Source organism: Mus musculus, chromosome 9 (genome assembly GCF_000001635.26).
Source record: "Mus musculus strain C57BL/6J chromosome 9, GRCm38.p6 C57BL/6J".
Classification (NCBI taxonomy): domain Eukaryota; kingdom Metazoa; phylum Chordata; class Mammalia; order Rodentia; family Muridae; genus Mus; species Mus musculus.
The window spans coordinates 55,796,963-55,814,603 of NC_000075.6; the positions used below are offsets into that span (position 1 = coordinate 55,796,963).

Genomic DNA, 17,641 nt, shown 5'->3' on the forward strand with positions numbered 1-17,641 from the left:
TCTCAACTGCATTTGTTACCTACTTAAAATTTAACTTTATGGGCACAAGGAATTCTGTCAGTTGTAAAGCACTTGCTGTGCAAGTGCAAGGATCCACGGCCTTTCCCCCAACACACATAAACAGTAGTGCAATGCTGCCTACTGTGCTGAAGAGGGACTCACTGGCCACTCAGCCTACCTGTGTTCCTGGCCAGTGAAAGATTCTGTCATTGACCCCACAAAGGGGGGAAATGCCTGAAGAAAGACATGGAAGGCTTTCTTCTGTCTTTTGCATGCATGCATGCATGAGGATACTCAACAAATGTGCACACACAAGCACACAAATATACGCAAACACACAAATATTACTTTAAAATAAACCAACTGTTTAAAAGAGAAGACATATAAAAGTCTCTGTAAGCTCAGGGATCTTTTGATTTCTACACCTGAATCTTTAGTAATATCTCCAAAACTAAATTTCATACACACACACACACACACACACACACACACACACACACACACACACACTGACTGTTTCACTTCTTGTATGTATGTGTACCACGTGTGTGCCTGATACCTGCAGATATGAGAAGACGGCATCAGATTCCCTATGACTAGACTCACAGTTGGCTGTGAGACAACTGTGAATCCTGGGAATCAAACCCAGGTTCTCTGCAAGAGGAACAAGTGCTCTTAATAGCTGATCCATCTCTAGCTCCTCAAACTAAACTTTTATAAAAATAAAAAATAAACACTAAAATGACTAATTACTACTATTAATAATAAAAGTAAAGGCTAAAGAGATGGGGGTACATGTGCTTTTCCAAGCCTAAAATATGAGTACAGTCCCCAAAACCTGTGTGCTGAAAGGAAAGAACTCCCACAACTTGTCCACTGATCTTGACACATGTGTACAAACACACACACACACACACACACACACACACACACACACACACACACAAATTAATTGAAATGATTTCTCAAATCGACTTAAATTCATTATCCCAATTGAAGCACAAAATGGGGAAAATGTGAAGAATTGAATGACTTAAAAACCTAGAATCTGACCTAAAGTGTAGTTAATCAGTTGCTTCATGTCAACAGCATTGCAGATGAACTGCAATGTTTCCCATGTTGTGATCTTTATTAATCAGACTGGGAATGCTAACATTTGCAACAACATTTTATGTCTTACTATATGAAGAAGTATGCTGGTCTAAGTCTTAGGTATACATTCAAAATGGCATTATACTTTCTTTTTTTCAACTTTTTATTGATTATTTTGTGGGTTTCACACTATTCACCCAATCCCATTAATCTCCTTGACCCATCATATCTTCCCTCTGCCCTTGAAACTTTCCCTACAAAAATTTAAAAACAAAAATAATAAACACTAAAACAAAACAGAAAAGACATCTTATGGGAACTATAGTGTGTCACAGTGTGACATTTTGTCCACATATCCTTACATGCAAATATTCACTGCAATTAATCATTGGTCTGGTTTGAGGTCTCTGGCTTCTGTTGCAGCTATCAATACTGGATCCTCACTGGGATTCCTCTTGGATGTCCTGTTGTTGCCCTGTGTCATGGAGATCATGCAGCTTTGGATCTGCAGGACAGGCACTTTCATGTGCTCCAATAGACTGCAGATGTTGGCATGAGCCAATTCAAATCCTGGATCTGGGCCAGGGCAGTAGCTGAGTTGATCAGCCTGCCAGATCTATTGGACCCATACCTCCAGGACGAGTTCTCTAGTACTGCCAAGGCTAGCTCATTCAATGGTGCTGTAGTCAAGAGGCAGGGTCAGCTCTGCTACTCTCTACACAGCTCTTGGACATCTGCATGGGTTTTAGTGGTAATATGAGCCATGGACACTAACACAGATCCCTGCTGCTGCACAGCTCTCTTGGCAGCTCCATGGGTTGGGACTTCACCATGGCCTCAGGTAGCATGGACTTCACCAATGCTCAGGTGGCAGGACAGGCATTACAGTTTCAAAATTACATTATTACTTTCTTTTCCAACCAAGATGTGTGAGAATATTATATTGTTTTTCCTGAAATTCCACAGGTTACCCATATGTTTGGACATTTACAATTAGGTATTGTATTAAGTTTAGTATAATAATTTAGTAAGGGTAGTACCATGGTAGCTACCTACTGTTCTCATTTATACTACTTAAATGAATCAAAATATTTCAAACTGTTATATGATAGTGGTTACACAAAAAGTCTTCTTCATTAAATATAAAAATTATTTCACACACACACACACACACACACACACACACACACACACACACACAGGAGTAATTTTTAAACTGTAGGTCTCGACCCCTTGGGAGGTCAAATGACCCTTTCACAGGGGTCACCTAAGACTACCCTGCATATCATATTACAATTCAGAAGAGTAGCAAAATTATAATTATGAAGTAGTATGGAGTATGATTTTATGGCTGGGGGTCACTACAACATAAGATGCTAAAGGGCCATTGCATTAGAAAGTCTGAGAAAAACTAACTTAGAGTTTGTTCATTTGCTTTGCCTTTCTGTTGATGGTTCCACAATGCTCTTCTTAACAGTCAGGAAAGAAGAAAATAAAGACTTTTGCTCCTACAAAGGAGAGGTAAGGGAGGGAGGGAGTGGTTTTGGAGCTTTCTGTTTCCCAGATGAATCAGGATGCTGTACCACTACCACACCAGTGCTAGACACAATCTCACCAAAGAGCTCAGCTTATATAGCAAAAGATGTAGTGACTTTTTATGTTTTTGCTGATATGAAATTTTCCTTTTCCTCCATCCATCACTTAATTAGCATAATTTCTAGGGATGAAATTATAAATTTAGCGTATGAAAAATTGTCTGATTACAAATATCCAATGAAATGTTGGTGAATTTAAGATTCTTCATGAAGATCCTGCGAATAGTTTTCAGGAAACAAATAAAACTGTTATTTTGCTTCATATGTGAGAATGCAGCATTAAAAGCAGAACTTGTCTAATTTGCATTTGGAATACAGAGGAATGTCACAAACAGATTCATGGTGAGAAAGCAACCACCCACAACTTTTAAAAACTTCATTCTCCTTACCAACCCCCCGCAAGAAAATGCATCTTATACCAAAAATACTATGTGTTTCATTAGATAGTGCAAGAGAGAACAGTAAAGAAATCAAGCCAGCAACCACATGATGGCTCACAACTATCCATAATGAGATCTGATGCCCTCTTCTGGAGTGTCTGAAGACAGCTACAGTGTACTTATAATAAATAAATAAATAAATAAATAAATAAATAAATCGATCTTAAAAAAAAGAAATCAAGCATTAAAAATCTCTAGCAATACATGTAAAAATTTTCACTTTAGAATATTCATAACTAGCGCTCACTTTTTGATCTTTAAAAAAATAACTACTTTTGTGAGACGCCTTTTAAAATTCTAGAATGTTTCTTAGACAAAAAGTCAAAATAATAAGCTTTCTTACTCAACAGCTACCTATTATGTTTAACAGGCTTAAAATAAAATGTGCTTAAAATAAAATGTGTCAAAGATCAAGAGTAAGTTATCCGAGATGTCAGGTGCACTGGGTCAAAGGCACAATTTTATTAGGTCAAAAGTGATATAAATAAAATCTTTTATGACAAAGAAGAAAGGTAATAGGCATGGTGTATATAATATAAAGACATCACAGGCGACAAGTAATAAGTTTAAGTAGAACACTGTGTTTACTATAGGTCCCTTCACTGATTAAAAATGAAACTTGTATATGCTATATTACCAACATTGTTTTTCAGGAGGAAGTGACTTTCACTAAGAACAGTTACATGGATTAAGGAAGAAATTGAAATTATTTGAAACTAACAAAATATACAAAACAAATACATCAATCAAATCTCACTCCACAATGACTAAATAAGAAATTGCTACAATAAATACCAATGTGTAAGTAACAACTGTACACATCGCTCCACATTGTTTTAGCAGTCTACTATTCTTTCCCTTTCATCTCTTCTCATTGACATGAAGATATGAAATTTATGAGTTTATGTAAGAGCATAATGAAGAATATTTTTCCATATCTGTGGGTAACAGAAATTACTCTCACCAAGCTGACCTACAATCTCAGAAAATTTTTCACTTCTAATTTCAATTTACTTCAAAATAAATAATATATTTAGTTTCATTAAGGAAATTCACAACAAATCTTTTTAAAAAACAAATTAATGCATTTTTTTTTTTTGGTAATGAGAAGTAGAATCCCATAATTTAGGTAAGTAAAGCTCATTTAAAACAAGTTCTATCTATAAAACCGCATACAGTTAAATAGTTTGGTTTTGTTTCTTAGTTTTTGTTTGTTTGTTATGTGACACAAAGTTTCAGCACCAGCTGGCCTATACTTCTGGATCTTTCTGCCCTTGCCTTTGCTTATGAGTATTAATAAAAATCTAATAAAACAATTACTACAGTTACATAGAAAAAGTAGGGGCCAGACTCAGAAGCTCTGTTTTAGGAAAGACATAGTGTTTCAGACCCCTTTAGCTCCTTGGGTACTTTCTCTAGCTCCTTCATTAGGGACCCTGTGTTCCATCCAATAGCTGACTGTGAGCATCCACTTCTGTATCCCTATGGGAGGAACAACAATATGAACTAACCAGTAACCCCCCAGAGCTATGTCTCTAGTTGCATCTGTAGCAGAGGATGGCCTAGTCAGCCATCAGTGGGAGGAGAGGCCCTTGGTCTTGGGCAGATGTAAGTTTTTATCTATACCCCAGTACAGGGGAATGCCAGGGCCAGGAAGCAGGAGTGGGTGGGTTGGGGAGCAGGGCAGGGAGAGGGTATAGGGAGCTTTGGGGATAGCATTTGAAATGTAAATGAAGAAAATATCTAATAAAAATATTAACAATTGAAAAAAAAGGAAAGACATAGCAAAGAACATACCATGCAGCATCATCTATATGAAGTTCCAAAATAGGCAGGACTAATTGATGACATCAATACACTAGTCATAGTATAGGAACACTTCTGTGAATGGGCAAAAAGAATCCTCTGGGTGATAGGAAATTATATCTTGTTCTAGATAGTGTAATACCAGGTGTACAATATAAACATCACTTAAGTGGTTGAAATTGGTGTACTTGCCTAATGTATTACATACATTAAAAAACTAACACAGGCAACATCACCACTCTGACTGTCTGAGTCACTCAGTCCCCTATCAGCGTTGCTTGGGTCAGAGTCCATGAGTCTGGAGATCATTGAGCCTGTGGCCATGAAGCCAGCAAAATCTAAAATGGATAGAGAATCTATAATTTAAAAAAAGGTCCAGAAAAAACCTTAAAGATCCAACTGGAGTATAATGTAAGGTGTACCAAATATGCTTTCCTGATCAAGAATGCTGTGTAGATGTAGTCAATATTACAAATGTACAGCTCTATACTGCTAAGGGCTACAATCTCAGGAGAAATAGCAGATCTTGTATTCATTTAGGCACCTCACACCATTCAGAAGGCACCTTTCGATGCTGCTGTTAATCTCTTGGTAGACGGCCTCATTTGTGACAAGAACAGTCTTTTGTTTCTATAAGGTAAGGCTGGAAGTGGAAAAGCTCATACAATGACAAGTTCTCCAGGGAATGAAGGAATGCTTCTTAATTGTTTGGACTTACATTTTAACAGCACATGGTCATTTCAAGCAAAATGTTACATTTTAAATCTAATGATAGGAATAGTATACACATACAATGCAAAAATGATACCTTGGAACACCTGAGAACAGAAGCCCTACCCATTCTAAAGATTCCCTCTAGCAAGAGACAAGTAGATCCAGAGTTTGAAGATTATGGAAAATATACAAGAATTATACAAAGCATAGGTTAACAAAGACAGTATCTATGGTATATTTGTCTCTTACACTGGAATCTATAATTACGTATGATCAATTGAAGTGGTTTGATCCCATAAATCCCAAATGGCTGCAGTACAACTATAATAACACAGAGTCCGGCCGGGCGTGGTGGTGCACGCCTTTAATCCCAGCACTTGGGAGGCAGAGGCAGGTGGATTTCTGAGTTCGAGGCCAGCCTGGTCTACAAAGTGAGTTCCAGGACAGCCAGGGCTACACAGAGAAACCCTGTCTCGAAAAAAAACAAAACAAAAAAACAAAAAAAACAACAAAAAAAAAGAACACAGAGTCCATACTCTCACAATCTATATGTTCCAAGAAGAACTAATTACACACACACACACACACACACACACACACACACACACACATATACATATACATACATACACACACACACACACACACACACACACTGTAGTGTGAAAAGAAATAGACAGAGCCATTTGAAGGCTCTCTCAGAGGTCAGAAAATTAGACTTGGTGCCAATGCATTGAGTCTACCCTTTCCCATTCAGCATAAACTAGTCTAAGTTACTCCAGATGGCAAGAGAGACAAGTTACAGGAAAAAGAACAAATGACCATCAGCCAGTGGTTTCTAGTGTTATCATTCTGGATGTGAAAGAACCAGATCGAAGCAGATGATAAGAGATTACATGAAGCTGGAAACATTAATCAGTCAGTGGTGATACTAAGAACATAATGAAGTCCTGAAAAAGAACCAACTGTATGGGACTAACAAGATGGCACCACATCAAGATGCAAAGTTACCCATCTGTTCAATGGGGAAAAGATGGGACAGCTGATTGTGTATGGGTACAAAGACTGAATACTATGAACAAAGCTTCCAAGTCATGAGATTTGCTGAAGTAACCGAAGAGGTGAAGTAGTAAGACCAGTAGAAAAGATATGTGGGTTGATACCAGAAGAAAAGCACAAACCTCATAAGGGAGGGTGGTTGGAGATGAGCCACTGGTGACTGAAATGATTCTACAGAATTTCTCGTCATTGCCCCTGTGCAAATTTTTGGATATCAACCAGAGACCCTTCCAAAAGTGATAGAAATTTTGGAGAATTTTGGCGTTGCCTATGACAACTGATGCCTGAGGAAATTAGCAAACAATGCATTACTTTCAAGGCATTATAAAAACATTTGACAAAGTTGGTCTCTGAACTTAAATCAGAAATAGAATGACTGGAGAAGAAAAACAAAACTTTGAAGTACAAGACTGGGATTTTGTAGAAAACAACTCTAGTCTATGACGACAATAAACATGTTCTGTAGCAGGAGCTTGAAAGCCAGAATAAGAAGCTTCTGTGAAAGCATTCCTACAAGCACACATGAGAGTGAGGTTGTAAGGCATGGTGACAGATGAATGTCCTGGCCTGTGGAAAGTTGAACAGGATCTGAGGAAGCACCTGCGGAGAGAATGAGAGGAGAAACACAAGGACAGACAGCAAGTCTGATTGATCAAGCTGTCAAATTTTTATTATTCCCAGGCAGGTTTTATGCCCACAGAAGCAGGGTATGGGGAGGGGGATGATGCAGAATCACTTTGTTTCTGGGAGAACGCACCTGTTCCTAAAAACAGGATATTGGCTAGGTAAAAAGTTCAGCAGGAGAAACAGATCAGAATGGGTTGCTAGGTACCTGTCCACAAGATCTATAGCTATTTGTTCTTACCTGGGGGTAATACTTTCCCACAGAGGCCTCAACTTTTTCCCACAGAAATCTCAACTAAGCTAGTACTTTTCCACTAAGGCCAAAACTTTGTAAGCACTTATGGCTGATAAGGCAGTTAACATTCAAACAGGGTCGCTCCCAACAGATGAAGGCAGAAGGATTGTGAGCATTAGGTAGCAACTAGCCAGATGGAAAATTAACTCTGTGTCAAGGATGAAAAGCTCAAGCAGTTGAAGGTCACAGTGACTGAACCCAAACCTGAGAAGCCAGAGAGACTCTCCCAAGAGTGTTACCAAGAAAAACATCATTCAGAGATCGATATCTCCATCACCCATGGCTAATACACCAATTTTTGTCAAACACAGACAGTTCTATTCTGCAGGGAACCATTAGGTAGATCGTAAGTCTTCCTCTAATTTGCAAATTTAGATGGCCATGCAGTCACACATTGATCATGCCATCACAGTGTCTGTTGCAAATGGAAAGTCTAGCTAAGTGTGAGGAGTCCATGCTGAGCTACTAGGAACTAGCTGCCAATGGGGAGATTCAGAGTAATGTAATTAAGAGTGATTTGAACAAGATGTTGGGCAATCTGTTCAGCTTACTGATGTTGATAATGTAAAATAAGAGTCACCAACCAGTAGACAAAAATAAAGACCATCCACAATGACACCTCTTTAACCAGATGGTACAGAGTCTGAATGGGTCAATGTCGAAACAAGGTGCTCCCTGGCTGTGGAGATAAGAGTAGGATCTCAGCTGGGATCCCAATACCAGCATTATGCACAACCCAAGTAGAAAAGGCCTTGAATAGCCCCAGTATTAGAATCTTTTTTTTAAATGTTGTTTTCTCTTCAAAGCAGTGCCACAAGTAGTGTCTGAGTTATCTTGCAGAAGAACTATCTAGAGCACAATTACTTTTTTGTGACTTTTCCAACTGTTATAAATATTTCCTAGGGTTTCTAAAATGCTGCTATTGATTGGATACAAAAGAATATCTTAAACATATCTAACAACTAAGACTTTCAAAATAAAATGGTGACTGGTCAAAGGAAAAAACCATTTAAGGAAGTGTTTAGAATTCTGTACCTTCAGATATGCCAAAGGAATTGTAAAGAAACACACACATACACGCACACAGCCAGTAAGATAGCTTAGTGAGTAAAAGTGCTTGCTATGTAACCCTGATGACAAACCTAATTTCAATCCTCAGAGCAAAAATAAAAGAGCCAGCTGACAATGAGTTGCTTCTATGGCAAATAGGAGGTAGAGAATCTGCAGAAGCTTGTGTATACAGGGAAGTGGCAAACTTAACAAGAGAAACTCTGCCCAAAAGCAATAACCCCAACAAAGTTGTTTCCTGATTTCCACCCCACAATACTCACAAAATAATTAAAATAAATGTTAAATATAAGTTTACCATACAATAACATCTACAAATAGGTACTATACTGAAAGAAGTCACAATAATCTTTCCTGGGCATCTTAACAGATGTTTAACAAGCATGATTTTCACATGCCTTAGTAATTTAGACATTTTGTATGACAGAGAGAATAAATTCATAAATATCATCATAGTTCAAGAACAGCTTAATATAAAATTATAAACATATTTATATTATAAACATTTTTATAAAATTATAAATATATTTGTAACATTTTAATAAACAATGAATATAGGTAAATAAATAATGCATTCCTAAAATTTGTAAATGGTTTACTAATCCAATATTAATCACTTACATGAAATAGGCATTTATCTATGTTTTCTAAAACATTTGAAAATCACTGATAATATTTGCCTCAAATTAATAACAAAATATTATAATTCTTCTCAAGATTTATTTCTATATGTAGGTGTGCATGTGCCTATGTTTGTCTACATGTACATGCTGGTTCCCACAGTGGTCAAATGAGGGCATCGGATCTCCTAGAGCTGGAGGTAAAGGCAGTTGTGAGCCACATACTGGGTACTTGAAAATAATTCTGGTTCTCTACAAACTCTGGTGCTATTAACTGCAGAACTATATCTGGAGTGCCTGGTTATAAGTCCTTAAATTTTTTGAAATATATCTTATTCATTTATGGTATGTGTGCACACTCAGTTGTGTATCTGCCATGGCATGAGGGTGGGGGTTAGAGCCAATTTCCTCCTTCCACCATGTGGGTATCAGGGATCAAACTGAGGATGACAGCTTTGGCTGCATGTGCCTTTACTGTATGAACTAGTTATCTTACCAGCACAAAATAGTGTAATTTTTTTTGTATAAAAATTATGTAAGGGATAGCAAAAATCTTGTCTTATAGTTACATGTATACCAAAATAATAAAATACCTGCTTATTATATTAATATAGATATCAAGTGCTAAGCATGGTTCTACATAGTTACACAAATACACATCAATAAGGAACATACAATAAAAGAGCTCATCCTCAGTAATCAATTAACAACTGCAAAAGGACAAAGGTAAAGCTTACCACTTCCTCATCAGAAAGTTCACGGCCCTGGATACTGCTATTCTCTCTCACAGCCTGCTGATGTTTTTTCCCTTTAATGTGGCTAAAGAGATATACTTCAGAAGCGATCTAAAAGCACAAAATCAAAGCCATAGCAATCAACATACCATTGCATCCAATGCTAAGAACTAAACATTCAATCCAGAACATTATATACAAATTCAGATCACTCTAGGATAGATGGATGGTTGGATGGATGGATGGATAGATAGATCAAAATATTTTCAATAGAATGTAATTCTCAGACTAAGTTTAAAGATTTGAAAAACACTGAAACCTTGGGTTTTGGCTTTTGGTCTCAATACATTAAAATATTGGCTCAGTCTACCATTAAACAGTTAACAAACATTTTAGTAACAACTGCAAACATTGGTACTTTGCACTGCCATTCCTAACTACTATTATTTTAGTACTTACTTTTCATTTAAAATCCTCTACAGAAGTCAATAGCACTTAGTAGATGCCTTAGCACAAGATTTAAAAGGCTGGAAGCCTTCTAATAAATTTTAGCAATAAATGATATCAGCAGACTGTTAATAATGACAACCACCCACCAGGACATTGCAGAGAGAACACTGCTTCTTTCTTTCATAAGGGGTCAGTTTAGGGGCGTAATCGGTGCTTGCATGCCGCCCACTGCTTAATTCAGCAGCTTTTTCTTTCCTTTGCTCAATCTGTTCCATGTGCCTTCGAATGCTTTCATCATGCTGGAGATAAAATCATAGTGTGGGAAACTTAAAAAGTATTCAGATTACACTAAGAACTTGGAAAAAGACTTTCCATTAAAACTTCTAAAATAATGTGAGAGTCTTGCTTTGACACTAACTTTCACACTGAAGAACAAAGCTTAATCTTTTAACATATCACACATGGACACTATTGCTTCTTTAGATGTGCCCTAGTGGGTGTTAGTATACCCTTTATGAGATTAGCTTCATAGACAGATTTGGGAAACAGTAAGGTAAAGATGATCAGATTTCTAACACTGAACTTCATACATCTTCTACTGTGCCACTGTGCTCAGTGACTCAACACTACTGGTGACTTAGAGGTCGATTTGGTACACTGTTACCCACTACTCATTTGGTTACCTATCAACCACTATGAGAAGTGCTGACCCATAGAAACACTCATGTTTAGTCACATACAGAAAAGAAAAGTGACAAAGACTGACACCTACCCCAGCCCGATTACTACTTTTTCACCTTAAGCTACTAACCCAGAAAAATCTTTTCGGGTTTCATGCTATTTTGTATAACCAGAACACATCTTACTCAGCTGTATTTTCTACATTCAACTAATCTTTTAAGATTAAGCTGAGTAATTACTTTTTCTGATCTTTGATATGCCAAGCATCCTCCTCTATCCTAAATTCCACATAACCCTACCTCTATTATGCAAAAGTTAACCAATTCATATCTCAATCTCACAATAGATTAGGCACTTCCTGAAAATGGGAAGACTATCTTATAAATATTTGCTGCATTGAATTTAAGTGAATGATAAATTCCTAAAAAAAATATGGTCTTTCAAATTAAAAAGTTACTATCTCTATTATATAATATTAAATATCTCTACAAGCAGTCAACATACAATTCATTGTGATGCAGTACAAAGTACTCAGAAGAGACCACTTATATGTGATACTATTGATAACGTTTTTCTAGAAATTAATGATTTTTCCTAATCTTCCAAGTTAGAACTATGCAATTCAAAAACATTAATATCAAATGAATAATTAGATAATAAACTAGATAAGTAAAATAACAATATACTACAAGTAACGCCTTCAATTTATTTATTAGTTAATAATAGGAAATATTAAATTTCTTTATTGTTGCTCCATGATTCTACAATATCAAAATAAATTTTACCATAATAAACTTAGTTTTCAAATAGCTGAATTTAAGTCAGTCATAACTCAATCATAAATATTTGTTTAAAAATTATAAATACAAATTAATTCAATTTTTATTCCATAGAATTTTATAATGTGCTCCATCTATTATAAGCTCTAAAATTTCAAATTAAAATAACATGCTATTCCGACCTTGAGCTGAATTTTTTTCTGCAGCTCTTCCATAGCTTCTTGCTGAGCTGCTGTGAGCGCTGCCAACCGTTCTTCCCTGTCTCTGTCAGAACAAGTCAAATCTGTAAGTTTACCTGTTTGGAGCAACATGCCTCATCTCAAACAAAAAATACAATTTCAATGGTAAGGCTTATATATTCTAATAGGCAATTATTTTAAAATATTCTGAAAATATGTCACACACATATTGCCTCATAAATGTTTGAAAAGGATTAAAGATTTGTTTCATCTTCTTTGTTTTTTGGAGGTTAAGCAACATAGATGGTGAGCTATGAAAATAAATTTCTCAACCAAAAGTGGCATAGAACTATCATTAAGTACAAAATGTTGAAAATGTAATTTATATTTTTCCTCTAATGAAGTTTTATTAACATCACAAAGAAATAATAGGAAACTGACAAGCTAAGAGAACAGAAGAGGAAACAATGATGACCATTACTCCAAGGAAATGGACTAAGAAACAAGCTCTTGTAGCCATTTTAATATCTAACAAAATATACTTGAAACCAAAACTAATCAAGAGACGAGAAGGACACTAAATACTCATCAACAGAAAATCCACCAAGAGGACATTACAATTCTTAGTATTTATGCCCCAATCACAAAGGCATGCAAGTTCTTAAACGCACCATTAAACAGGTTAAATCACATACTGATGATCCCCACACACTGATAAGGAGAGGCTTTAACCCCACTCTTACCAATAAACAGTCAATCCAGAGAAAAACAAAACAGAGCAATGCTGGAGCTAATAGACATAATAAACCAAATGGACCTAACAGGAATTTACACATTTCACCCAAATATCCTATCTGAACACCACAGATTAAAGCTGGGTATCAACAACAGAAAGCTTACAAACTCATGGAAACTAAACCACTCACTCTGAATGAAAAGTAGGTTAAAGCAGAAACTAAGAAAGAAATTAAAGACTTTAAAGAGTTAAATGAAAATACATACAACATACCAAAACTTATGGGACACAGTGAAGGTGTTGCTAATAGCCTACAGCACTAACTGCCTAACTAGAAAATTGGAGATGTTATACTAGTAAGTTACCAGTACAGTTGAAAGCTCAAGAAAATAGAGCAAGGGGGAGGAGGAGGAGGAGAAATACGAGGAGGAGGAGAAGGACGAGGAGGAGGAGGACGAGGAGGAGGAGGACGAGGAGGAGGAGGGGAGAATGAATCATACCCAAAGGAGTAGGCGGCAAGAAGCCGAAAAGTCAAAGCAGCAGGATACAGAAAGATTTTTACTAAACATACATCAGATAGAGGGATAATATCCAAAATATATGAAGTACATTTTTTTAATTAGGTATTTTCTTCATTTACATTTCCAATGTTATCCCAAAAGTCCCCCATACCCTCCCCCACACTCCCCTACCCACCCACTCACACTTCTTGGCCCTGACATTCCCTTGTACTGAGGCATATAAAGTTTGTAAGACCAATGGGCCACTCTTTCCAATGATGGCTGATTAGGCCATCTTCTGATACATATGCAGCTAGAGACATGAGCTCTGGGAGGTACTGGTTACTTCATATTGCTGTTCCACCTATAGGGTTGCAGATCCCTTCAGCTCCTTGGGTACTTTCTCTAGCTCCTCCATTGGGGGCCCTGTGATCCATCCAATAGCTGACTGTGAGCATCCCCTTCTGTGTTTGCTAGGCCCCAGCATAGACTCACAAGGGACAGCTATATCTAGGTCCTTTCAGCAAAATCTTGCTAGTGTATGCAATGGTGTCAGCGTTTGGAAGCTGATTATGGGATGGATCCCCGGGTATGGCAGTCTCTAGATGGTCCATCCTTTCGTCTCAGCTCCAAACTTTGTCTCTGTAACTCCTTCCATGGGTGTTTAGTTCCCAATTCTAAGAAGGGGCAAAGTGTTCACACTTTGGTCTTCGTTCTTCTTGAGTTTCATGTGTTTTGCAAATTGTATCTTGTATCTTGGGTATTCTAAGTTTCTGGGCTAATATCCTCTCATCAGTGAGTATATATCATGTGAGGTCTTTTGTGATTGGGTTACCTCACTCAGGATGATGGCCTCTAGGTCAATCCATTTGCCTAGGAATTTCATAAATTCATTCTTTTTAATAGCTGAGTAGTACTCCATTGTGTAAATGTACCACATTTTTTGTATCCATTCCTCTGTTGAGGGTCATCTGGGTTCTTTCCAGCTTCTGGCTATTATAAATAAGGCTGCTATGAACATAGTGGAGCATGTTTCTTTCTTACTAGTTGAAACATCTTCTGGAAATATGCCCAGGAGAGGTATTGCGGGATCCTCCGGTAGTACTATGTCCAATTTTCTGAGAAACCGCCAGACTGATTTCCAGAGTGGTTGTACAAGCTTGCAATCCCACCAACAGTGGAGGAGTGTTTCTCTTTCTCCACATCCTCGCCAGGATCTGCTGTCCCCTGAATTTTTGATCTTAGCCATTCCGACTGGTGTGAGGTGGAATCTCAGGGTTGTTTTGATTTGTATTTCCCTGATGATTAAGGATGCTGAACATTTTTTCAGGTGTTTCTCAGCCATTCAGTATTCCTCAAGTGAGAATTCTTTGTTCAGCTGAGCCCCATTTTTTAATGGGGTTATTTGATTTTCTGGAGTCTACCTTCTTGAGTTCTTCATATATATTGGATATTAGTCCCCTATCGGATTTAGGATAGGCAAAGATCCTTTCCCAATCTGTTGGTGGCCTTTTTGTCTTATTGACGGTGTCTTTGGCCTTACAGAAGGTTTGCAATTTTATGAGGTCCCATTTGTTGATTTTCGTTCTTACAGCATAAGCCATTGCTGTCCTATTCAGGAATTTTTCCCCTGTGCCCATATCTTCGAGGTTTTCCCTTACTTTCTCCTCTATAAGTTTCAGTGTCTCTGGTTTTATGTGGAGTTCCTTGATCCACTTAGATTTGACCTTACTACAAGGAGAGAGGAATGGATCAATTTGCATTCTTCTACATGATAACCACCAGTTATACCAGCACCATTTGTTGAAAATGCTGTCTTTTTTCCACTGTATGGTTTTAGCTCCCTTGTCAAAGATCAAGTGACCATAGATGTGTGCGTTCATTTCTGGGTCTTCAATTCTATTCCATTGGTCTACTTGTCTGTCGCTATACCAGTACCATGCAGTTTTTATCACTATTGCTCTGTAGTACATCTTTAGGTTGGGCATGGTGATTCCACCAGAGGTTCTTTTATCCTTGAGAAGAGTTTTTGCTATCCTAGGTTTTTTGTTATTCCAGATAAATTTGCAAATTGCTCCTTCTAATTCTTTGAAGAATTGAGTTGGAATTTTGATGGGCATTGCATTGAATCTATAGATTGCTTTTGGTAAGATAGTCATTTTTACTATATTGATCCTGCCAATCCATGAGCATGGGAGATCTTCAAGAAAATAAAGAACCCAATTTACAAATGGTATACAGATCTAAACAGAGAATCCTCAAATGAGGAAACTCAAATGGCTGAGAAACAAATGTTCAACATTCTTATTAGGAAAATATAAATCAAAACCACTTTGAGATTTGATCCTAAACCTGCCACAAAGGCTTAAATCAATAAAAGAAGTAACAGCTCACCCTTGTGAAAATATGGGAAAGAGGGAACACTCATCCATTGCTGTTGGAAATGCAAACTTATAGCTACTATGGAAATCAGTGTGCTGGTCCCTAAGGAAGATGGTAAGAAAGATACCTTAAGATCCAAAGGACACTTAATCCTACCACAGAGACACCTCTTTAACCATGCTCATTGCTGCTCTGTTCATAATAGCCAGAAATCATTAAACAACCTAAATGTCTGTCTACATTTCTTCATAAATGGATAAAGAAAATGTGGTACATTTACACAACAGAGTATTCAGCCACATAGAAAAGAAAGAATACAGATGGGATGAAAGAAGGAAGGGATGGAAGGAGGGAGGGAGGGAGGGAGAGAGAGAGGGAAGGAGTGTCTATTAGCTGTTAAGTCATTGATAACTAAGCTACAATCCATAGAAGCACAGAGTTTAGGTATAGACTAAGGCTGTGCAGGCAGAGAGATCACCCAAGGAAAGGGAAATCATAGCTATAGATAGCTATAGATGGGCTAGGGAGAGGGACTGAAACAGGAGGGGACGGGGAAAGGAATACAGGGAGAGACAGCTAAAATTAACGGCCATTTGTGGAGGCTAGTATGAAAACCTAATACAGTAGAAACTTCATAAAATATATACATTTATGAAGGTGATCTAAATGAAATTGCCAAATAATGAGAAACAGAAAGTCACAACTGACAAGCCATCTCTTGTCACTAAATAAAAATATCCAGTACTGGGACTGGGTTACAACTAATTGTTGGCTAAAGAGTTCCCATGGGAATCCCTAAATAATCCATGCTGTTGCCAAGACTATAGGTTGCTCTCCACAAACTGCAAGGCCCTATAAAGCTATACTACTCATTGAATATAGAGAAGTCAAGTTGGTGCCTACACAGAGCCTTCACAACTACATGCTACTATCTTGGTAAAGGACCCAGAATTGTTCCTATCTAAAACTGCAGGGATAAAAATGAAGAAGAGCCCGAAGAAAAAGTGGAGGTCCAGTGACCAGCCAAACTTGAGATTTATCTCTTGGTGGTGGGGGGTGGGGTTCACCAGGGCCTGACACTATTATTGATATTATGATGTACTTACAGACAGGAGCCTAGCATGGCTGTCCTCTGAGAGGCCCAACCAGCAGTTGACTGAGACAGACACAGATACTTTACAACCAACTATTGGACTGAAGTCAGAGACCCTAATGGTTGAATTAGGGGAAGGATTGAAGAAGCTGAAGGAGAGGGCAACTCCATAGGAAGAGCAGCAGCCTCAATTAACCTGAATCTCTGGGAGCTCCCATACACTTAGCAACCAACCAGGCAGCATACATGGGCTGCTTCGAGGTCCCTGACACATATATAGCAGAGGACTGCCTGGTCCAGCCTCAGTGGGAGAAGATGTGACTCATCCTTGAGGCCCCTGGGAGCTGTGAGGTTTGATGGGAGGGAGCATCCTCTCAGAGACCAGGAGTTGGGGGAGGAGGAATGGGATGAGGAACTGTAGGAGGGGGGACAAGGAAGGGGAGCAATGTCTGGATTGTAAATAAAGTAATATTTCTTAAAAAGGAAAAAAGAGATAAAGTACAAAAAAAAGTTTTAGTTTAGCAAAGACTAAAATAGTAAAGGTGAAAAAGATTTGAGACACAGGGGTAACAGATCTAAAACTGGCACCAATAAACCCTATCTCATTAAAAAGTTACATCAAGTGAACTGTTATAAACATAAATCAGAAAGTGGAAATAAATAAGCAGATTTCAGAAAAGTAAAGGACATGTTTGAGAAAACCACAACAGGATGAAAGAAAAGGGACAGAAGACAACTGTGGTTGTATTTGTAACAGAAAAAAAAATGACCTTTATATAAGAAATATTTTTAGA

General features: G+C 37.6%; 1 protein-coding gene across 6 annotated transcripts in view; it reads right to left on the reverse strand.

The window, feature by feature from the left end:
• Positions 1-17,641, reverse strand: part of Scaper (S phase cyclin A-associated protein in the ER) — a 388,343-nt gene that overhangs the window by 247,084 nt on the left and 123,618 nt on the right. For all 6 annotated transcript variants that reach the window (XM_030244383.1, XM_011242747.3, NM_001357652.1 and 3 more), the window contains 3 exons: positions 12,140-12,221; positions 10,644-10,796; positions 10,051-10,158 (listed from right to left, as the gene is read on the reverse strand). In XM_030244383.1, coding sequence (XP_030100243.1) covers positions 10,051-10,158; positions 10,644-10,796; positions 12,140-12,221 — 343 coding nt within the window. The remainder of the gene's footprint in view (positions 1-10,050; positions 10,159-10,643; positions 10,797-12,139; positions 12,222-17,641) is intronic.